The 23334-nt window shown below is 44.0% G+C and overlaps 1 protein-coding gene across 6 annotated transcripts in view; it reads left to right on the top strand.

The window, feature by feature from the left end:
* The window catches only part of LOC147886454 (uncharacterized), a 225903-nt gene that overhangs the window by 122349 nt on the left and 80220 nt on the right, over positions 1 to 23334 (top strand). For all 6 annotated transcript variants that reach the window (XM_087395193.1, XM_087395191.1, XM_087395192.1 and 3 more), the window contains exons 9-12: positions 7230 to 7306; positions 7795 to 7995; positions 18158 to 18196; positions 22670 to 22771. In XM_087395193.1, coding sequence (XP_087251319.1) covers positions 7230 to 7306; positions 7795 to 7995; positions 18158 to 18196; positions 22670 to 22771 — 419 coding nt within the window. The remainder of the gene's footprint in view (positions 1 to 7229; positions 7307 to 7794; positions 7996 to 18157; positions 18197 to 22669; positions 22772 to 23334) is intronic.

Here is a 23334-nt window from a genome sequence, read left to right as displayed (position 1 = left end):
AGGGTTGTGCTCTGCTGCTCCTTTCTGCTCTGCTGGAAGCTGCACTGCTGGATGTGAAATGAGGCCTGTGGCCTCTGCTTTTATAGGCCCCAAGGGCCCCTTGAAATAACCGACCAGCCAGCCCTAAATGGGGCAACTGCCTAGTCTGCCCCAAAACCAGCCCTTTAAGGGCTCCAAAACTGGGGCCTTTTGCCCCACACTTCTAGGGCTTCTGACCCTCCAATCTAGACAGGGGCCCAGCCTATATAAGGCATGCAACTGCCCACTGGCAGCCCCATGTGCTGCTCCACCAGGCCCCAGCCATGTCAGCACCTGTTCACCCTGCTGCTGCTGGTTCTGCCCTCTGCTAGGCTCTTCTCCAGCCACGTGTGCAGCGCTGTACTGAACCGTACTGCTGCTGACGTCATCGCACCCTGCCAGGTCAGATCTAGGGCTTGCTGTCCCCGCCTTCTGCTCCTTCCACAGGTTCCGTCCCTTGCAGCCTTCTTCTCTTGTGAGGTGCTGCCCATGTGGCAGCCCCCTCTCTCTCTCTTCTCTGGGCATCTTCTGCCCTAGGTCTCCCTCCCCCACGCTCTCCTCATTTGGGGGCTTACAGATGGGGAGGTGACCTTTCCAACAACATTGCCATTGGAGGCAATGGGAGATTTACCCTTATCCTAGGCTGCATTGACAGGGTTATTGGACTTATTTTTAGCCACTGAAAAGCCAAGAGTATCCTTATGTTGCATTCGAGCTGGCATAGCATCTGGAGGCATTTTGTGTAAAACCAGAGGGCATCGAGAGGCCATATATCCAAACCTTTTTCATTCAAAGAAGGCACCTGCAAATAACCCCCATTTGAGCTTATAAAATGCACTTCTCATAGTCACATGATTCACTGTAACATAATAAGAGTCAGGAGTGGGATTATTAGTATCCCAGAGGATGAAAAATCTGTTTGAATTCCCATTTTGCCTAGGTGGACAAACCACCTTTCCCAGAGAAGCTGCAATTTTTGGCAAAAGCGAAGCCAAGCATTCAGGGAAATCCACCACCCCCACCCACATCAGACAATGATGGCGAATCAGCGCGTGTTGGGCGACCATGGTAAAACATAAACCATCTGTCATAGTTACCAGGGAACGGGAACGCTCTGAAATTTCAAGTGCCGGAACAAGAACGATTTGGGAAGGGGGAATGGGGGAACGTGAACCGGAACGCCACGTCATCAATTCATATAAAAATAGACCAATTATGAAAAGAAAACCACTTTTAGCAGCTCTAAACTTTCCATTTCAGCTTTAAACATTTAAAAAAGTGGAGAATGTTCAAGGAGCATCTGTTTATGCTGCTCATCAACCATAATAACTTCAAAAAATCCTCTAGCTTCATGATGCACTTTACGAACAAAACAACCACCCAATGTTCTGGTCAACTAGTTACCGACATCTGCTGCAACCGGCATATGACCTAGGAAAAAGATAATGACAGCATGCTTTGCATATTCGCCCACGGGATCTACTATATCATCAACCGCCACCATGATCCCAACTGTGGGTGCATAATCTTTCCAATCCTTGCAGGTATCTTCAAAACCCTCATGCATAACATCAAAAACCAGCTATGCCTCAAGATAGGCATGCACAGGGTTACCCTGACCTGAGTCTTGTGAGAGAGAGTGTGAAGCAGACAAACAGGAAGCAAAGAGCTAGAGTGCAAAACATAGAAGATGCAATAGATAGGATAAGGTACAAAGTAGAGTGGAGGTGGTTTTGTCTAAGTGACAACACCACTCTAACCCACTAACTGTGGTTAGGGGGAAAAAACTCTAGTGAGGGAAAAGTGCCCCTAACTCACTTGTGGATTACAGTGGTCACTGCCTAGAGTTATGGCAATAATGCTAACACTCCCTGCAGTGCCAATGTGATGATGTACAAGGAAGTGATCAATCACCAAAAGGAGATAAGTTTCGGGCACTGCGAAATGTCTTAAACTTCTCACTTGGAAGTGCTTTGGTGAAGATGTCTGCAACATTGTCATGTGTTGACACATAGATCATACTGATCTCCCTTGCATGCAATTTCTCTTTGACATAATGATAATGAACCTCAATGTGTTTCGTGTGAGCATGAAACACATGATTTTTTGCCAGTGCTATAGCACTCTGACTATTAGTGAGAATCAGAGAAGGACCCTCCAATGAGAGATGAAGATCATCAAACAAATAACGTAGGCAAACACATTCAACTGTCGTTGTCAAAGCTGCCCTGTACTCAGATTCACATGAGGAAGTAGCCACTGTAGATTGTTTCTTGCTCAGCCAAGAAATGCAAGCTTTGCCAAAAAAGAAACAATTACCACTTGTGGACTGTCTAGTGTCATAGTCTCCAGCCCAATCTTTTTTTTGCAAAAAGAGACTTCTATTAAGTATTAAAGAAAAACCGTTAGAGCAAGCTCCATACGAGATACATCATGCAATGCACGAAAAGCTCAAGAGCCAAAAAGAAAGTATTGAGGCTGATAGTGCCATCTCAATCCGGTAGAAACCTCCGAGAAAAAGGGAGAATCCCTCCAAACTCGAAGAAATATAGTCCTTCTAGAAGAGGCTGCCCGTGAAGGGCCCTGCATGCTAGCCCATATGGCTATCAAAGCGTGAACCGTGTCAGTCCAAATACCCGTGAACACCTGTGATGGGTGTATCTGGGTGCCATCCAAGGCCTCAGTACATCTGGCTCTCCAAATGTGCCAAGAGGAAATGCTAGCCAAAATCTCCCAAGAGGTGTCCACTAAAGCATGAGAAGCTCTGAAGGGAGTAAGTGGTACATCCTGAAGAGAGCAGGGCTCTATCACCTGCCAGCGGACCGAGAGTGCCAAAGAAGAAGGCTCACCCTCATTAAACACCTGGGGCCTGGTAAGGGATAACCATGCGACCGAGCCCCAAGTCATGAAGAAAGGGGAAGTATGAAAGATGCTGAGTATCCGAGCAACCCCTCTCCAAACAGTCCTCCCCTGACTGCAGTCCCAAAGGCAATGTCGCACTGACTTCTATGCAAAATGACATCGAGGACAAGTGGGATCAGCCCCAAATCGTGATCTCCGAATAGTGAATTCAGCATGTGTATGAGCTGAATTCTCTAAAAAGATTACATCTCTACTCACAAAAATCTTGTGTCTGACAAGGAAGAGACTCGCATCTCCCTTTTCAGCGTGGTTTTCACCCGTACCTGTACGGTCTCTTCTCAAGTGGGCCTTGCTGCTAGTCGTCTTAGTCCTTTGCTTCCCCGGGCCTTGCTGCTGGTCACCATAATTATCTGCTCTCCCTTCTTGCTGTTGGTCGTCTCTTTCTTTACTCACGCTGCTGCTCGCTTTTGCTCCCTCTTTCACTTCTATCCTTTTGTTTTTCTTTGCTGTCTGCTGCGTGGTGCAGCTTCTTCTTCTGTCCATACCTTTTTTCTCTGGGTTAATTTCTTTGTTCTTAGGCCCGTCCTCGTCTTCTCCTATGTGCTTACTTCATTTTTGTATCATGACTTCAATGAAGATTTACTCTCACAAGAAACAAAGTAGGACTTGTTAGAATTATTGCCATAACTCTAGGCAGTGTCCAATGTAATCCATGAGTGAGTTAGGGGCACTTTTCCCTCACTAGAGGTTTTTTCCCCTAACCACAGTTAGTGGGCTAGTGTGGTTTTGTCATGTACACACACAAAACCACCTCCACTCTACTTAGTACCTTTTCCTATCTTTTGCATCTTCTACGTTTTGCAGTCTAGCTCTTTGCTTCCTGTTTGTCTCTCTCTCACATTTGGTGTTAGAGCAGGCAGCTTCTCTCCATTTGGTATTAGAGAAGGCAGCTCCTAGACCAGATCCTCTCAATCGTTCTCGTTTGCTTCTTCGAGCTCGCCATCATTGTCCCTTGCTCCCGTTTGTACACTGTACGATCAATCAGCCAACTTGCTGCACCCGTCCGTACTTGCTTCTTTCGTACATCCCTACGGGTTTTGTCCGTACATTTCTGCACGAGTCCTATGTGACAGCATCGTACAACGTGATAGCGGTGTACGTTTTGTCAGTCCATATGCTTTGTCAGTCTTGCGACGTACGTTCTGTCAGTCCAGACAGGGGGTCGCTCAATTTGTCCGTACAACTTGGTTCTGCCATACAACTTCGTCCAACGTTCGTACTTGCTCCAGTGTCCGTACCTACACGTGCGTTGCCTGTCCAAAACCAATTTATAGATACCGTTCTCTCGTACGCTCCCTGGCCACTGTCTGTACAGTCACTGCACATGAGTGTACGGTACAATGTATGGTCTCCGTACGCATCTCTGTGCAACAGTCCGTACAAGTAGTATAGGACTGCTTCATTTGCAATAGTTGTGGTGAAGAAGGCTTTCTGTGCAAGTTCTTTTCTCTGCAAGGTCATCTTGTAGGTACATTTTGCAAAGATAGCCATTGTTTGGCTGGAAGAACATTTGGGGCATTTTGTTTTGCAGACATTGCAACCAGTTTGCAAAATCTGCTCCAAAAATTTGGGGCTTTTTGGTTTTGCTTGCCATCTTGCAGAAAAGTTTGGGGCTTTTGCAGACAATTGCAAAATTTGGGGTTTTGGGTCAATTTGCCCTCTTTCAGTTGCAATTTTGCAAAAATTTGGGGCTTTGCATTTTGGATGCAATTTGGTAGCGAACATACACTTTGGGAGTTTTGCAAGCAATTTTGGACTTAGATTGAGTCACATTGCAAACATTTGCCATTTTTTGTAGATAGATTTGGCAGATTTTGGACATTTGCAGAGCGTTCTGGTGCATTTTAAGCCTTTGATAGGTTGTGATAGCAAGCTATCATTTTGGGCAGATTTTTTGCAAACTTTGGTTGTCCATCTTTGATCCCAGGAAGGGATTTCACTTGTCAGATTTGCTGCTTTTTTGTTTTATATGGTTGATATGGCTTAGAACAACCCCAATGAGGTTTTTGGTGTCCTCACTTAGGAGGATAAGTTGGATGGCACCAACTACTCCTTATGGAGTTTTATGGTTTGCAATATCTTAGTTGGCAAACACCTTTGGGATTATGTCAATGGGGATGAGCTACGCCCAGAGAATGTGGTTGCACCTGCCACTCCTCCTCAACAAGGTGAAGGACGGGGTAGAGGACAAGCACAAGGTGCAGGACAATTGGTAGGTGCAGCAACAGCTGCAGTGGTGGCTCTTACGTAGGATCAGAAAAGGTGGGATTCACATGATGCATTAGCACTTTCAGTCATCTCCTTTTCTGTCAAAAGGTTTATCATTCTGCACATTTGGTCATGCAAGACCTCGAAGGCAGCTTGGGATATTTTGGAGAGCATGTTTGCAACCAGAATTGATGCTCGGGTCTCTTTCGTGAAGAGAGAGCTATCTCATACACATATGGATGAGGGTGACTCCATGAATGATCACCTCACCAAGCTTCACGATTTGAGGAACAATTGCTGAAAATACATGAGATCACTCATGATTCGGATATGATTTCATACCTTGCTGAAATTGTCATTGAGGGGAGGTGGCAATCCTCTCTCTTTTCACGAGGTGGTAGGACTCTTGTTGCAGGAGGAGCAAACTAGGAAGAACATGGCCACACGGGCTGGCGAGCATGCCATGCTTTCAAAATTCAGGCCCAAAGGGAAAGGGCAGCAAAAGCAACATGCAAATCAGCCTACACATCAGCATAAAGCTGATTCAGGACAGCCCTCTCACAAGGCTAAAGGTGATGCAGAGAAGCCAAAGAAGAAGGGTATTTGTCACTATTGCAAGAAGCGGGGTCACTACATTGGTGAATGCAAGAAGAGAATAGCAAAGGAAAATAATTCAGGTATGGCTCCCTCGTGCACATGAAGGAGCTGATGTTACAGCCATTTTTGTGGAAGAGGATTATGCCTTTTTGTCTTGCAGTTCAGATTTTCAAGTAGCTTGTCCTGATACTACAGCCACTCTTGAGGATGACTCTTATGCTCTCTTGACTTACAGCTATGACCCGTCGAAGGATGCATGCACTTTCAGTGTCAATGAGACACTGAACACATGGTATTTTGATACTTTTGCATCCAAGCACATCACTTCCAAGAAGAGTCTTTGTGCATGCACCACCCATTGGAAAGAGGGTGACTTGTGCAAACAATTCTTCTTATTCAGTGTGTGGAGTGGGTGACATTATACTTACCTCCACGCGGATGGCACATATTTCAGAATTTTTGATGTTCTTTATGTGCCTGGTATCAAGAAGAATTTACTTATAATGTCCTCGCTCGATTGAGGAGGGTTTCAGGTCATCTTTGAAGATGCCAAGTGTCAGAGCCGGGGGCACGACGGGCGAAGCGGGACAGCAGCGAACAAAACCGGGACCTGGAGGGGGCTCCGAGAGGGGTTGGAGACCTTAAAAGGGCACACTGCAGCAGGGGGACGCCATAGCAGAGCTCTCCTCACTCTCACTCTCTCTCTCTCTCTCTCTCACGCACACACACAGGGGATAGTGACACACGTCACACTTATCCTATCCACACATAAGGACACTTCACAGCCACACAAATGAGGGACAGTCACTCTACCCTCTAGGACTCACACCAACACTCAGATAAACATTTCCCCCCCTAGGGCTGAGATTCTCATGCCGTACCAAACTTCGTTGACTGGTTTCTCCGGCTCACCCTCTACCTCCATGTTATACGCATACCCACAACAACAGCCCATGGCCTCCCCAGATATCTTGCATCAGCTCCTCACAGAGATGCACCACATAGGCATGACCATTTTTCAGGAGGAGGATTTTTCTCAGATATTGGAGAGGAGGTTCTTTCTTTCTGAGACCATCACAGGCATGACGTGGCCACAGTGTTGGTTCTTATATAGTTTTTCATTTGTTCATACTCTTTGAGTGGTTTTTTAGTCAGGGGTTTTCATGATCTGCATGATGTATTTTTGTCTTAGTTTCTTCTCTTGGCTGTTTTTTTCATACTTAGAAGTCTATTTCAAGCAAAGAAAAGAAGAAGATGTGAGCTTCAGGTGAGAATAAATCTCATTCCAGAAGTCAAGTGGAACTGATGAGGTTGAATCCATGCAGCTTCTTTCCTTTGTTTGATGTGTGTCGGAGTGTTATGTCTTCCCAACGCATGTGTAATTTGTGTAGTTTGTCTGTGTGGATAACAACTGGGATGGAGTGTTTTGTAAACCTTTCCCTTTTCCATTTGAGCTAAACAGATCCTTCTTCCTTTGTGTGCAGTTAAAGAGCTAGAAAAGACAGATGTGAAATGTTCAGAAAGAGAACCTTGGATGACCCCAATAGAGGCATTTTCTGAGGTAACATGAAGAGACACTCTTGTAGTAATTATTTAGTAAAGATGTTTTCACATCCCTCAAGGTACAGGTGTTTCCTATCTAGATGAAGCTCAGCACTGCATGTCATTTCGTATCTGCAGAGGGTAGTGTCAGATCACGATCATATATGTGCTCATCAACAAGAAGGTTTACTAACAAACAATAGTCATTAGTTCATTTACTAACCTCGAATTTTTTGCTGGTTTCACAAACAATAGCAATAGGCTTGGCACACTAGGGATATGCTTGTTTTTGAAAAATATGCACCAAAGTGAAAGCTTTTACTCAATTGACAAGGCTATTCTGTTTTTCCTTGCAACCATTCTTTTAGATCAATATGACAAAAATCCATTATTTATGTAAGTGGTTGCTGACAAGGGAGCTTATATTTTTATCTTTAGGTTTCAATCCCTTTATTTTGTGTTTCTGTATAGTTCAAGAATGGCATCTAACTGCTGATTATCTTTCAGTTGATTGCATCTTCTGGAGGAGTGATTGTGTATTTTCCAGACATACAAAAGTGGATGGCCAGGGCTGTCTCTCAAGATGAAAGGAGTTTATTTCTTCACACGCTTGGGGACTTCCTGAACAGGTTGAAAGGTCCAGCTGTTTTCATTACTGGACGAATCAAAGAGAATCAAAGCACAAATACTGCACAGTGGAATCCAATGGTAACTATGTAGAGTTTACAAAAAATGATCACATATTAGTGTCTATATCGTGCCATGTGTTTTTTTGTTTTGAGCAATTAGAAGGTAAACGACGTGTGACAGATAAGTTTTATGTACTCATACGTGTTTTCTTTTGTACCAATAACTTTCAGCTTAACAACTGACTCTATGAAAAGAAAGACTTGCTCTTCTTTGTGTTTATCATTGTCTGAGAATGTGCCCATAAAAATGTATGGAATGAGCATAAATCAAATAGAAAGCAACTATCAAATGTGTTGGAATGGATGGGATTTATGAGCCTCACATGAGGACATGGGGGAGTGGGAGCATGAGGTAAGAGGAGGAGAAAGGGAAGAGGTAGGGGAAATGCCCCCAACAATGATGAGATTGAAGGCTGCTGCTCCAGCGAAGGGTGCCATTAAATATAAACAAAGAGGGCCTTGGGGTTGCCAATGAATTCTAACCGTAATAATACCTACATGAGATGAATATTGGTACGTGGCAGGTGGCAATTATCAATAAAATACACAATTCATCCCATATCTATGTGCTGGAGCCTTTTAGTGATTCACCATACAGACTCTGATGCTCTTGTTCTCGTGAATGCTTGCATGCGATTTGAGGCAACACTTCTCTAGAACACCTCCTAAAGGTTAGTCATAATTAAGCTGAAGGTTTAGGAACAACTCTATCTCCTAGCTCTGAAGGATCCCTGCATGCTTGCCCATATGGCCATCAGAGTGTGTACTGTGTCGGTTCAAATACTGACCATAACTTGGGAAGGGTGAACTTAAATACCCGCCATCGCCTCTGTACACCTGGCTCTCCAAATATGCCAGGCTGCAATGCTAGCCTGAATCTCCCAAGACGTGTCTACTGAGGCATGAGCAGCTCTGAAAGGAGTGGAGGGAACATCTTGGAGGGAACAAGACTCCACTGAGTGCGGCTGTACAATGAGAGCTGGATCTGGATCATGTCCCTCGAAAAACACATGAGGGCAAGTAAGAGATTATGAATCTACTGAACCCCAGGTCAGATAGAAAGGTGAGAGTCTACAAAGAGAGTGGTCTCATCTATAGTAAGGAGAGGTTTTTTACTGGAGGTCAGGGGCCATAGGTAGTGGGTGCATACAATGAACTTGCAGAGCAAGGCCATACACTGCAAGTTCGGGTCAATAATATTGAGACTTCCTTTTCCTATGGGGAGAATGACGATCGCCCAAGCCACCTTGCCTACAACATCTGAGGTGCCATCTAAATTGTTCCATAGGAAGTTTCTGATAGGTCTCATGAGCTGGGCGATACAACCTCTAGACTTGCACCAACATGAGCAAACGAACTGGGCAGTGGCCAATAATACCTGGTTTACAACCACAACTCTGGATGCAAGGTCAAGTCTGGCAGAACTCCAAAAGATGAGTTTCCTCCTGATACTCTCCAACACGGGAGCAAACTGCTGTGCCGGAGAGATGCCCACCCCAACCTGGCATCCGAGATATCTGACGGAAACACCCCTTTGAATCCATGTGAACCCTATGTCATTCCCCCAGTTTGGAGTGTCCTCATCTTTGATCCAAAAGCTTTTGGATTTGTTCCAAATAATGTGTGCACCTGCCGCAATGCAAAACAAATCCAACGCCGTCTTGAATGAAGTTAGTGTATGTGGAGTGGCATCCAAATAAACAGCCGTATCATCAGTCAACTCACTGTCTAAGAGCTCATCCTCCTGCCTCAAGGGAAGCCTGAGCCCTACAATACTAGCTTGAGCTCTAATGTAATAGCTCATAGCTTCAACCACAAAAAAGAACAGAAAGGGGGCTAAGGGGCATCCCTGGCGGACTGATCTGGTAATCTCAAACCAGTCCCCCCTGACTCCACCAATAAGAACCTGGCTGTGGGCTGATCTATAGAGGGCTGACACCCCTCTGATCCATGCATCTGAGAAACCAAAGCGAGTAAGTGTGCCCTCCAGAAAGCCCCAGTCTACTTTGTCATAAGCTTTCTCAAAGTCCAAGAGTAGAATAGCCAGCCTGTGGCCGTTATGCATGGCCCAATCCGAAGCCTTCCAAAATGAGAAGATGTTGTCGAAGATGCTCCTGCCATGCAGAAATCCCGTCTGCATATCATGGATAAGATTTGGAAGAAAGGGCTGATAGCTTTAGCTAAGATTTTATACAAGCTACCCAGCAAGGTAATCGGTCTCCACTGAGGCACTAAATTTCTACAACCCCCTTTCGGAATCAAATGAATGAGGCCCTCCGTAAGTGAGTGTGGCATCTCACCCGAGTCCCAAACACCCTGCAGGGCTGAAGTAATGTGATTTCCAATCTAATCCCAAAAAGTAATAAAAAATAAGGGGGTAAGTCCATCTGAACTAGGACACTTGTCCTTGTGAAGGGCAAAGAGAGCAGTCCTGAACTCTATGTTGGTGAAGGGTGCATCAAGTGAGACAGTCATATTCCCAGTCACCAACCCAAGTAAGTGTCGCCAAATAACCACTCTAGCAATCTGGCCTGAGTATCAAGATCTGTTGTAAGAAGGGAGGCATAAAAATTGATGGCAACCTGCAAGACGGCATCTGGATGTGTCTGAAGAACTCCGCTTGAATCAACAAGCTGTGAGATGCTCTCCCTACTATGTCTGGAGTAGAGAAGAATGGCTTGTTGACCCTACCTCTCGTTTGAGTCCAAAATGACTCTCTGGCATGAAAGGGATACTCCGCTCTCTGATCTAAAAGTGACTACTGCTGGGCCCTTGCTGCAGCAAGGTGCTCCCAAATCCAAGCATTTGTAGGCCTCTTTTGCTCCTCCCTCTAGAGGACAGTCAACTGCTGACGGATACCTATCTCACGCCTGAGGATCTCACCCCTCTTGATACGAGCAACTGAAAGATAAAAGTCGCTAATACTAGAGAGGGTTGCAGCGAAGTCTGACGGAGAAAGCTGCCCATCCTGCATATGAGATACCCAGGTCCTCAACACTGTCTCTATAAGGCCCTCCTTTGCATGGAAGGCATCTGGAATCCTAACACCGGCAGAGCAGCCTGTCACATGAGGATTTGAAACCATCAGAATCACTAGAAAATGATCCGAAGTGGACACCTCAGCTACAATGCTAACAGTACCACCTCTGTTAAGAACCCAATCATCCACATAAAATCTATCAACCCGTGTATGGATAGGCATCTGCAATCTTCTGTTCGACCAAGAAAATAGGAGAGAATGTGGCTGAGTGTGAAAAGCATCATCGTGCCAAGCATCCTTGCCACTGTACTGAAAAAGGAAGGCATCTCAAGGTGCTCTCTCTAGGGAGTGGATACCACCTTCCCTACCACCCCTTTTGTATGAGGGCATTTGAACCATGTTGAAATCACCCCCTATAATCCAAGTCTCTCTAGTATGTGACCAAGAGAGAAGTTCCTTCCAAAGAAGGACACGATCTCCTCGAGAATTGGGTGCATAAACATTCGAAAGACCAACCTTATGCCCACCAATGGAAAGTATAATCCATTGAGCTCTGGAAGGGACTTTGATACCGTGTTCAAGCACCAAGGGGAGTATAGAAGAAGAAACAGAAATGCAAGTACCTTCCCTAGTACCCAAGGCGCGTGACCAAAAAGTATGGCCTGAGAGAAGGTTACCCGACTTGGCACAATCCCTGACATCCAATTTGTGTTCTTGGATCATAAGAATATCAATGGGTCCCCCAGTAACACCTGGATGTAGTTGGTTACGAATCAGCTGCCTACAATGGCAGTGACTTACACCCGCGAGGTCTTGAACGTTACAACTGACAAGCCTCATCTGCAAGAGGAAGAAGTCGGGTGGAAGATCCTACCCGACCTGGTAGCGGAGAAAGCCCTCTCCTGCAAAAAGTTCCTCCTATCAAGAGGAGGGAAGTCATCTGGGGATAGCACACCTGCTGAGGGGGAAACTCTGTCCATGTATGTCTGAAAGATGTGTTCCTTGAGCGTAGAGGGTACAAACTCAATCAAGTATGCCAGAACTGAAAATGAATTCCTGCGAAGTACCTCTGGCGCAGGAGTGCAAAGGAGCCCTGCAGAAGGAGTCGTCGAACCAATAACCCCCTTTCCTCTGTCAGGTGTAGACCGAAGTGCAAGAGAAGGAGGGGGGTGCTACAAGGCCTCAGCAGCAGCAAACTGCATGACATCGGCCACGACTTTGGCGTTGTTCTCAAGTAAGGCACGAGTCTCTATAGTAAGGATCTCCCTAGGTGAGCGCTCCTGCACAAGGAACAACTGGAGGGGTAGGAGCAGTCTCTGGAGGGCCATCAGTGGTAGGCTGAGGTGGAACTGGCTCCCTAACTCTGATAGGCACCCAATGGGGGCGACTAAAACAGGACGTGCTGACTGTCTTGTCCGTGCTGAAGAAATACCAAGACAAGATGCTGATGGTCCTGGCTATGCTGAAGAAGTACCAGGACGAGAGGCCGGTCCTGGCTGTGAAGTCGAAGGTCTATCAGCGTGGGAAGAGGTAGGAGTTGGTCGGGATGAGGGAGGTCCAGGTCGGGTGGAGCTGTGGGGCGCACCCGTGGACCTTTTAGGTATTTTTTTCTTTCTTTTCCTTGGGCAATCTCTGGCAAAGTGCCCAAGGGTCTTGCAAATCTTACACTGATCCTGTCTCCTTGCTATCTCGACTCTGTGTCTAAAGAAGGAGCCATCTGGACGCTGAAGCAGAATGTGGTCATTCGAGATGTTAGGGTCAGAGACAATGACCCTAACACGCGGTACCCCATCTGACCTGACTGCCTCTGCTGTTGAGGAAGGCATCCCAGGGAGAGGGGGGATCTCGGTAGCCATCCCAAAGGTGGCTCCAATGGAATGCAAAAGTCGATGATACACTTGAGGAAGGCCGGGAAATTTGATGAAGAGTGACGTCGTCCGGATGTCCTCCTCGACAAGATTAAACCCCAAGGAAAAAGGGGTCAAAAAAATCCTCCTGGAGCTCAGTGCTAACAGGCTAGCTTGAAACGCTGTACCTGCTACCTCCGAGGAGTAAAAAACAATTTGGAAGAAACCTTGCCCAAGCAGACAAACATCTGTGAACTTGCGAGGTCTCCAGGTAGAGCGGCGAGCATGCAGTCCTTGGCTTGTAACCTGGAAGGGTGGAACCCATGAATGCGAGCAAAGAGCAATGTCGAGCTCTCCTGCTTTGTATATTTTTTGAGTTGCTGCAACTCGTCTTTTGAAAAGGTGATGGTTTTCACGGCCGGTGGAAGTGGGTGAGGAGTGGCTGAAGGCAAAGCTGTCATCAACCGGGGTGGAAAGGCTGACTCGAACACTAATGAGCTTCGTCCAACTGAAAAACTGCTTAGGATAAAGAAGAGGATGAGGGCGAGACGGAGAGAGAGGCTAGAAAAGGGAGAAGGCAAGGGGTGGGGAAGGCTGAAAAGGAGAAGGGGGGGGGGGGGATGGAAAGGAGGAGAGGGGACAAGCAGAGGGGCTGAAGGGGTAGGAGAGGAGAGGGGGGAGGAGGGGCAAGGGGGGGGCAAGGGAGGGGGGAGGAGGTAGGGGTGGAAGTAGGAGGCGGAGGTAGGGGTTGGGGTGGCGGGGGGGAAAGAGCTGAGGGAGCGGGGGGAAAGGGCGGAGGAGAGGGCTGAGAGAGCGGGGGAAGGAGGCAGGGGAGGGGGGCTGAGCTGCGGGAGAAGGGGCGGGTGTAGAGGGCAGGAGAGAGGGCTGAGGGAGCGGGGGAAGGGGGTTGAGGGGCGGAGGCAAGGAGAGGCTGAGGGAGGAGGGAGAGGTGAGGCAGGGAGGGGAGGAGAGGGGGCAGCTAGGGAGTCGGGGAGCAGCAGCAGCTCATCCCGTCCTTAACGCTTTTCAATTGCTGAGTCTGAGAATCATAGCTTTGAATGTACAATGCCTATATCCATTCACAAACATTTTCTAAAATGTTACCCTAGGCTGAAGAAAGAGGGTAATATCCAAGATCACACTCTTCAAACCCTCCCTAGCCCAAGCATAAATGCTCGCCCTGAGAATAGAAAACAAATGACCTGCTGGCTTCCACCTTGTCTTTCCACTTCCAACACCTTGAAGATGCGAACCACGAGTGCTCCAAGAGCATCAGAGAAGTCGACCTGCAAAGCCTTGAATCCCTTGGTGACAATCACAATCTCACAGTAGATCACACTTTTGTAAGAGAACAATTTTGGACGACGCAACATTGGGATTTCTCCATGATTTGCAAATCTACAAAGGCGCTTGACAATTAGACGGCATAACCAATTCTTTCGTAGACGACCCGGTCCTCCCACTAATGACTATTTACTATACTTATCTTAACTTGTCCTTTAGGCTTTGTGCATAGAACACCTTCTGCATCCTTCATTTCCCAATTCAATCAACCTCGCACTTCGTCAATCCATGATCACCCTGATTTTCAGAATCCTCTAGAGGTCTTTCCCCCATCAACATTGTAATTGAACACCTATTTTTATCACTCTCCTTTGTACTTTGATTTGGCATCCAATGAGAAGTTGACTAATACGTAAGGCGCCCTTTAAAGCAAGCTCAGACTAGCGATGCGGTTCAGGGCGCGGCTTACAATGGAAAGAGAGCAAAATTCAAATGTTATGTAATCCATGCCTTTACAGACGCTAGTTTGAAGAATGTTGATCCAAACTTCATGTGTCGAACATGCCACCTGCGGTCCTGTTGGCGGTGCTCATAACATCTTCTTGAGCACACCCCCGTCCGATTGCCACACAATGTGATCCCTCAAATGCCTCACCTTTCGCTTTGATATCATTTGTGGCATTCAAGGCATCCAAACACTTGTCACCATCGAGCCAAGACACCTTATGTAGCACGCTCTCACGACTCAGCGTGAATCACGATACCTAATTCTAACATTCCTCCGAAGCGTGGACACAAGGTGACCCAAATTTCTGGAAGGCTCCATGCTATAAGTAACTGCTTGCTAAGTCTTGATCCCCTCCTCATACATTCAATCAATTAATCCCCTTTGGGTCTTCAACTAATTTAGTAACCTTATTCTTGCCGCTAGGCACGTATCCCTAGGTGCATGGTCAATCAACGAACGACACTAATTTGCATGGAGGCGTCAAAGCCTTCTAGTCGTCTTGGAGCGTGATCTCATCAAAGACATTGACAGCTAATAGTTGGCGAAATCCTTACAGAACAACATAAAAATCAACTATTTACATTTATATGCATTACCATTATTCTCAAAGGACTTTCTGTCACTGACTATCCGAGGTCATGCTACATTCTAACTGGAATGTAACAAGATTGATGTTTCTAACACCTTTAAATGGTGACATTGGGTTCACCTCACTGTAGGCCATTGCAAGCAGGTCTAGATTATTTGTTTAGCATATGTGCAATTAGCCGGGTTGAGATAGGCTTTCTACTGTTGCTAAAGGTTATCATGGTGTTTGTTTCAGTATTGACTAATACAGCCCAATGTAGGTGATTTATTTAGGAGAGTTACATTGCATGAAAATTTGTCAAAGTTGATAGTTCTTTGCTTTCTTGAGTTTCTTTGTGGCGCAGGCTCCTTAGCTTTCTTGCACATTATCAATACCTATTGTGTCCTCCTCCAAATTAGTTTTTAGTTGTTTACTTCAGATGTGTGAATTATACTGCGCTGATACTGGTATGATGAGAAGTCTTATCTGAATGATGTCTTGTTTCTAAAATCTTCTATCCTTAAAGAACCTTGTTGTTGTAAAAGTAAGAGATTCCAAAGCTTTATTGATGCTGATTTAGGACATGTAGTCACAACTGATACCTCAATTTTGCCTTCTAGTAACCTAAGAGATCTTTTCATGAAAGGCACAAAATTTCGATTGTACTCTTTTAAAGAGTCTTGCCTTTTAAAAGCTATCGATAAGGGAATCTCAAAGTTTGTTTTGCAATTAGAAGAATGTTTAGGAGTTAAAAATATCTTATCAGAATGGAAAGGGAAGATTTTGAAGAAAGTTGCTTTGAAACTAGAAGAAGTCCCTTCGGTTATTTGCTCAAAGAAAAGCAACCATCTTTCTAAAGAAGATGAAACTCTTCTTCGAAAATTCCATAGGAATTTTGTCATTTCTTATGTGGACAAATGTTCCAATAACTTTGTTTTTATTTGCAAAAAGTTTTACTTAGAATGTCTTTTGAGAGAAGTGAACTCGTCTGCCAAAACTTACGCCCCTGCCTTAGTTTTTCAAAAGGATTTGATCTCAAAACATCAGAGTTTTTGCAAGTCTTCTAGGTTTGTTTGCAATCCAAGCATACCTTTTCTTTGTGCTGCTTGGAAGTTTCACAAAACTCCAAAAAAGCTAAGATTTATTGCAGCTGCTTGTGAGACTACTTTGACGAATGTCTCTAAATGGCTAAGCTACTGCTTCAAAGCCATGTTGCCTAGTGTCCATGAACTTTGGAGGAACTTATTAAAAGAGGCAGATGTCCCCTCGAACTCAAGCTGGATTTTAAATGACTTTGTAGGAGTGATTCCTGTTGTAAAATTTTTTAATTCCTCTCGAAGCATTCAGGAAAAAGAGTCTCCTATTCTCCTTCAAACCTATGATTTTACGACGCTTTACACAAAGATTGAGCTGGAAGACCTGAAGTTTAGAATTAAAAAGCTAGTGGCTGAAGTTTTCAAGCTGAGATTTGACAAAGATAGATGCAAAGTGCTAAAAGTTGAGAAAACAGCCTTATGCTTTGACTTTTTGTGGCTAAAAAATAAAGATCATGACATAGGTTCTGAAAAGAAAAGATACACAAAGGTAGTAAGTGTAGAAGATGTTTGCTCTTGGATAGATTTTCTTTTAGATAATCTTTACATCACAATAGGTGATTCTTTGTTTCAACAAGTTATAGGAATCCCCATGGGCACTAATTGTGCCATCTTTTTAGCAAACTTTTATCTTTTCACTTATGAATTTGAGTTTATGCAACGTCTTATTTGTATCAATACCTGCCCTATCATTTTACATAAGCTTAGTCAAGTTAGGCGTTTTATAGATGATTTATTTGTACCAGATGTTCCTAACTTTCAAGACTTTATGTACAAAGACGCTAGAGCTTTTGGAGAAGGAATCTATCCTCGTGACTCTTGTGAACTGAACTGCACTTCAAGAGGGGATTCTTGTATTTTCTTAATCTTAGACTTTCTCAATCTACCATAGGATTAGAGGTTGATATATACGATAAACGTGAACAACCTGAATATAGTGGTTTACACATTATAAAAATGCCTCACATTGACTCAAACATTTCTGATTTGGCAAAATATGGAGTCATTTCTTCCCAATTCCATAGATTTTCCCGCCTTTGTACAACTAAGGAGGCTTTTATCACTCACTGTAGTAATTTGATCACTTTACTATTACACAAGAAGTATAATCCAAGGAAAATAATGAAAAAAGTTCGCACATTCTTAGATATGAAGTCTTTTTTCTATGGTGTTTCGGCCTTAGGCTTGTTTAGAATGATTGAACATAAGCTGAAAACAAAAAGCGGGGAGCTGAATAGCCTGTTTTTCTTTTAGTTTCTAAAGAGAGTTTGTTTGAGTATACTTGTGCTTTCTAAGTTAGAAATTTATTTTTGCCTCTTTGGAGAAACGAGACATAAGTGTAAAGTGCCATTTAACTTTTTATGTTTTAAATAAGAGAGAGAGAGAGAGAGAGAGAGAGAGGGAGAGTTTCTAGTTTTTTGGAAGTTTTTGTTTCTTGACTTGCTTGTTTATTTTTGCTTAAGTCACCTGCTTCGTTTCTTCTTTATTTCTTGTTTTCATTCTCTATTGTTTATTTGACGTATTTTAGTAAGCATTGGGGGTTTGCCCAAGAGACTCCGCGGGTCTTTAGAAACCCAGTATAGCTGCTTATGCTTGGGCACTGATGACGACATAAGTGTTGCTTTGCTTGCTTAGTATGTCTTCCTTTTGCTTTTCATAAAAGTTTTTGTTTACCTCTTTTTTCTTCTCTTTCATTTTCTCTCTTTTTTGTTTTTTTTTTCCTTTGTAGATTTTTGATCTTTAGAACAACAAATTTTCTGAATTTGTATGATTGGACTTATTCTAGTCTTACAAAGGTATATCTTGTTTCTAATATAGTTGTTATAAGCAATCCAGCTTGTGCCATTTTGCTGACATGAAAGATTCCTTTTCTGGTTTCTTTTTTTACTGAATGATACAGAGGAATCTGCTGTCATCAATGCGGAGCTCTTCATTTAGGGTATGTATGATTACGGGTTTTATTTTTGGCTGGTTTATTGAGTTCTGGCAAATGTTTTTACTGTACTGTGTACAAATTTGCTTTATGCAAGCACATAATTTAATATGGATTTTGAAAAAGTTAATAGAGTTGCTGACTGACGGCTTAATAGGGAGGTTGGAAAATACTCAGTCAACTTGTTGTGGTCCAAATGGCTAGACTGAGAAATGACCTTTGTACATCTCCTTGAAGATCACATATCTTGAACATGTCATGAGTCACTCTCAAGTCTTGGAAAAATTTGGGATCTGGGTATTTATGACAACCACAAAGCATCATGTTATTAAGATGATGTCTTTAAAAAATAATTAGCTGTAGGAGTGCTCCGCAGCATGAGTGTTTCATGGTTTGAAAAATAATTAGCTGTAGGAGTGCTCCGCAGCATGAGTGTTTCATGGTTTGAAAGCAGAAGTAAGTAATCTCAGCAAGATTGGCATTTGCAGCAGGCTTGATTTCAGTTGCAGAATTTTCATCTTATAAAGAGATCTAAGGTGGAACATGCAGCTTTGTGGATCTGTGTAAAGACTCCTTTGTCACAAAAGAATGGAAAAGGATGCAAAATTGATGATCTCCAATAGACACCAGATTTTGGCCTCCGCAAGGAAGAATTTACACAATTTAAGAATCTGCAATCACATATAACACATGCATAGTTAAACAGAAAACATGTGATGATGTGGCAATATATCTCATTCTTTGAAGAATGTGACATTCCTGCTTGTGATGTGAACTGACCTACATCCTCAGAATAATGGGTTCATGTTCTTCCTTGCTGTAAAGCATATATAGTATGAGTTTCCATTGTTCAATCATGAGAGACACGTGTGTGTGTGTGTGTGTGTGTGTGTGAGAGAGAGAGAGAGAGAGAGAGAGAGAGAAAAAGGAAGAAAGTATATTAAGTTTTCGAATTCTGAAGGGCCTATGATATTGGAAAAACCAGATAAATGAGCTGAATGGGTGGAGCGACAAAGTGGGCATCCACACCGAAGACAAATACAAATACAAATACTAAATATATGCACCCATGGGAGGAAAGAAAAATCGCCAATGTGGTATCAATGTCGATGAAAGTGTCGAGCTCATCGACATAGAAGCCAGGCGGAGGTGGTGAACAGTGGACAGCTTCTTTGCACCAAGATATTGCTCCTGATCTCCTTTGTTTACCTTGTACCCATTTGATCCTTGCCTGAAACCCTCTCATAAAGTGCCATGATTGTCGAGATAATCTCTTGACGTTATCCCAAATTTTGCAGGCATCTGATGAGACAGGCCCTCAACATTGTGTCAAAGGCCTTTCAAAAATCGACAAAGCAACAATAAACCCTTTGTCTCCGTACTTTGGCCACCTCAATTACACCTTGGATTGTGAGGATGTGACCTATAGTCACATGATCGGTCTGGAAGCCTGCCTATCTATCAGCTCCTTTGAGTCCCTAGCACTCCGCAAACTGGCTAACTTGTGTATTGAGCACCTAGGCATAGATCTTGGCCCTTGGACATGACATGCCCAATCATGATGGGCTTGTAGTTTTTCGAGCTCATGAGAACCCTTGCCTTGCGAATAGGGACGATGGTGTTAAGGGTCTAGGTGTGGGAAAACAGGTATGGAGCCTCATCCAGATCAAGATCAGGTAATAAAGTAGAATCATGTCGAAAATCAAGAAGCAAAACCTACCATGTAGCCATCCTCGCGTTGAAATTCCCGATGTCGGGATATACGGCTGCGTAGAAATCTTTAGCCAAATGTAAGGTCTCGAGGGGGAAATAGCATATACTACAATGAAGAGGTCCTATTCTGCTTGGCCTCTTGCGCACGAAGATGGCGAGCCTCCATTAGAATCTATGGCAAGGAATCTGTGGGACTGAAAACTGTTGTGGCTGGTACATGTAGATGAGGGGGGCGGAGGGCTGGGTGTGGAAGGATGGGAGCCTGGTAGTGGATAAAGCGGTGAAAGGGGGCTGGATAAGGGGTATAAGGGATAGGAGCAGGGGATTAGGAATGAAAGAGGACTGGGAGGGATGGCGAGACATTTGAGAGGGGATGAGGTGAGGCCAGTGGTAGGGGGGAAGGGGTTGAGGGGGAGAGGCGACAAGAAGGTAGGGGTGGGGGATGCATTGTGGTAGTTGGGCTCAGACTTGAGGGGTGCTAATGATGATGATGATGTTGAGGCTGCTGCTATTGCTATTGTATTCTGCTGTCCTTGTTGTCTGGTCTGATGATTTTTTATGTCTTTCCGCCTGTTTCTCTTTTGCTATGTTTTCCCATTCTCACACTCTTTCTATGTTTGTTTGTTGTTGTTGCTGTTTTTTTCCCAGCTTCACAGTGGGGAGAAGGGCATGGTCCCCCCAAGCCCTGCATTTCTGCAAAATGGAAAAGCAAACATAGGTAGAGGACAGGAAGGGGACAGGGCTGGAGAAGTCGGGGGGGGGGGGGGGGGGGGCGGGGGTGTTAAGGGAAGAAACTAAACAGGGCTAGGCAGCAGCTAGGTAGGGGAGGGAGTGGGGGGGTCTGATGGGAGGGAACTGTGTGAAAGGGGGGTCTGGAAGGACGGCTGTGCAAAGCAGGGGGAAGGATCTTTGCGGAACAGGGGTTGGGGAGAAAAGTGGGGAGGGAAGGGAGCAGGGGGGGGGTGGGGAGAGGTGGCCTGTGGGGGTGGGCTGAGGGAGCAGCTGAGGGTGCAGGAAGAGGTGGGCAGAGGGACCGGTGACAGAAGAGGGAGAGAGGCAGTATGATGGCTAGACTCTAGATGTGACAATTAACGATTTAGAATGTAAGTTTGATACACAATATTGATATTTAAGATTATACATATTTTTAATACATAAGTCTGGCATGTGTAACAATATTTTAGATTGTATATATATTTGTTAGAATTTATATTTTACATATATGCTTGTTTCTAAGGGAAACTCCTCTGAGATTTTCGAAACACTCATTTCTAGAAACGTTTCTGGTGACTATGTTTGAGAACCAACCTCTTGTTCATTTTCCTCTTCGTCCTCTTTAGATTCATGACAAAGAAACTGGTTTGGGATGCTAAAAATCTCATCATTGTCCATGTTTGGTGAAGCCTCTGACATTATCTCAGCAGGAATGGTTCCCACATAATGTTTGAGCAAGGTGATATGAAAAAACTTCTGAATGCACCAATGGGATGTCTGAAGTCAGGTTACTGATGGCCTCGGTGATTTAAAACGATTTATAATACCTCAATGATAAATTTTGATAGATCTTTTGTTGTCCCATTTTGTCTCTGATTTATGGATTTCTACTTTCCTTGAGAGTTTATGATGGTTGCTTTGATATTCTCATATGCTGTTTAATGGTCTCTACTAAAGTTCTATCTTTGTTCTGTGTAAGCAAACGCCATAATGTGCAACCATGAACCATCTCAAAAGAAGCTTTCCTATTGAGGAATTCATAGATAAAATTTGAATGCATATCTCACCATAGGTAGAGAATCTTCCCATATGATTTGTTGATCATGCAGATAAATTTTAGAAGATCCAAAATGGTGCCATTCGGGATTTCACTCTGCCATTAGTTCATGCATGAAAAGTTGTGAAAGAGTTGAAAGTAGTCCCAAAGTCAAACAAGCTTGCTAGACGTTCAAGGTGAAGGTCTTGCGTCTTTGGAAACAATTGGGTAAGGCCATGAGTTAATAAAAATGCGCAGGAATAAGTAGATGAGCTGGCTTAACCAGATTCTAGTTGCTTTTTGTACATAATAAAGTGAGTTTACTTGGTGAATGCATCTTGAAAGGTCCATATCGTGTCTTGTTCATGAACATTCTTGCGAGTACAGACAGGATAATATGCTAGATAAAATAAGTAAATAAGTATAACCTATAGTTAAATATAGTAGATGAACCAAAGTTTCTGAGCTGGTGTTCATAATGCCTGGGAAGGTTACCTTATTGTGTATCCTGGTCAACTTGTCAGGTACATTACATCCCCATAGATGAATGTCCCTCAAAATGGGCTGTCTCAACCCCACCCCGGCCTTGGATACTGCTCCACTTCTAACCCTCCTTTTGCTTTCCCTTTAGACAAGATATTGGTAGGGCCCTACATAAAGCCTAGGAGAAGCCTGAAGCAAAGGGTTAACAAATGAGGATTAGTGCTAGTTTGCGAGTGAAGCTCGTCATAGCTTCTTTATACTAGCATTGGCCAGAAGTTGAGCTCGTTTTTCCTAACAGCTCTAGCATCGAATTGAGATATCTATGGTTGGTCTCTCTTTGAGATGTATGTATGTCCCTTCCATGGAAGTTTTTTTTCCAGTCATCAGGGCTGGCTAATAGTGTTTTTAAGAGCACTTCTGTGTGTATGCTTCTTTGACTTGTAATCTCTGTAGTAAGCATTGGTTGTTTAAGAATTGTAAAGGCACTTTTGATTGGTGCTTTCTTCTCACCTAATACGTGTGATTTCTTTCAGCGTGCTAGAGTTCAATTGAAAGGCGAGAAGGAAGAGGATTTGAAAGGGACAGAAGAAGTGTTCGACATTTTTCAGAACGTGATACCAATAGTTCCACCTCAGGTATTGTTTTTATTGTGATCCTCAACTTCTATTGTATTAGGTTATTGTGCGAACTCCTATGCACAGTTGCTGTAAGTTTAGGACAATCTTTTGACACAATTTTGGCGTAGTTTGTGGGCATATTTTTCCTGATGGGTGGGAATTGAGAATGTTGCCTTTTCAGTCCAAATGGGGTCATAGGCTGCATTTCTGCATCTGTTTGATCTGGTGCATGTTATATTGCAAGCAGTACAAGAAGCGAACTGCGACTAAGATGGTCGAGTTACACACAAATGAAACAAAACAGTTTGCATAGTAGCACAGATCACAGCTGCTAAGGCTACATATATCCCATAAAATGAAATGAATACATATGATTGATTGCTCTGCTCGTAGGGAACAATAACTTTGACTGATCTTGAGCACAGATACCAACAAATGGCCACCCACTGATACACTCATTCCCTATACCCCAATGCCCATCAACAACTGAAACCGGCCTTCAGTTTCCTAAAGGGCAGAAGACCATAACTATCATTGCATATTTTCATTATTCACAGCCACATTACATCATTTCTAGCCAC

The sequence above is a fragment of the Dipteris shenzhenensis genome, chromosome 24 (assembly GCF_047967505.1).
Source record: "Dipteris shenzhenensis isolate YYH24624 ecotype China chromosome 24, Dip_SZ_1.0, whole genome shotgun sequence".
NCBI classification, from domain to species: Eukaryota; Viridiplantae; Streptophyta; class Polypodiopsida; order Gleicheniales; family Dipteridaceae; genus Dipteris; species Dipteris shenzhenensis.
Note: the sequence above shows the minus strand (reverse complement) of the source record. Positions and strands in the feature narration are given on the sequence as shown.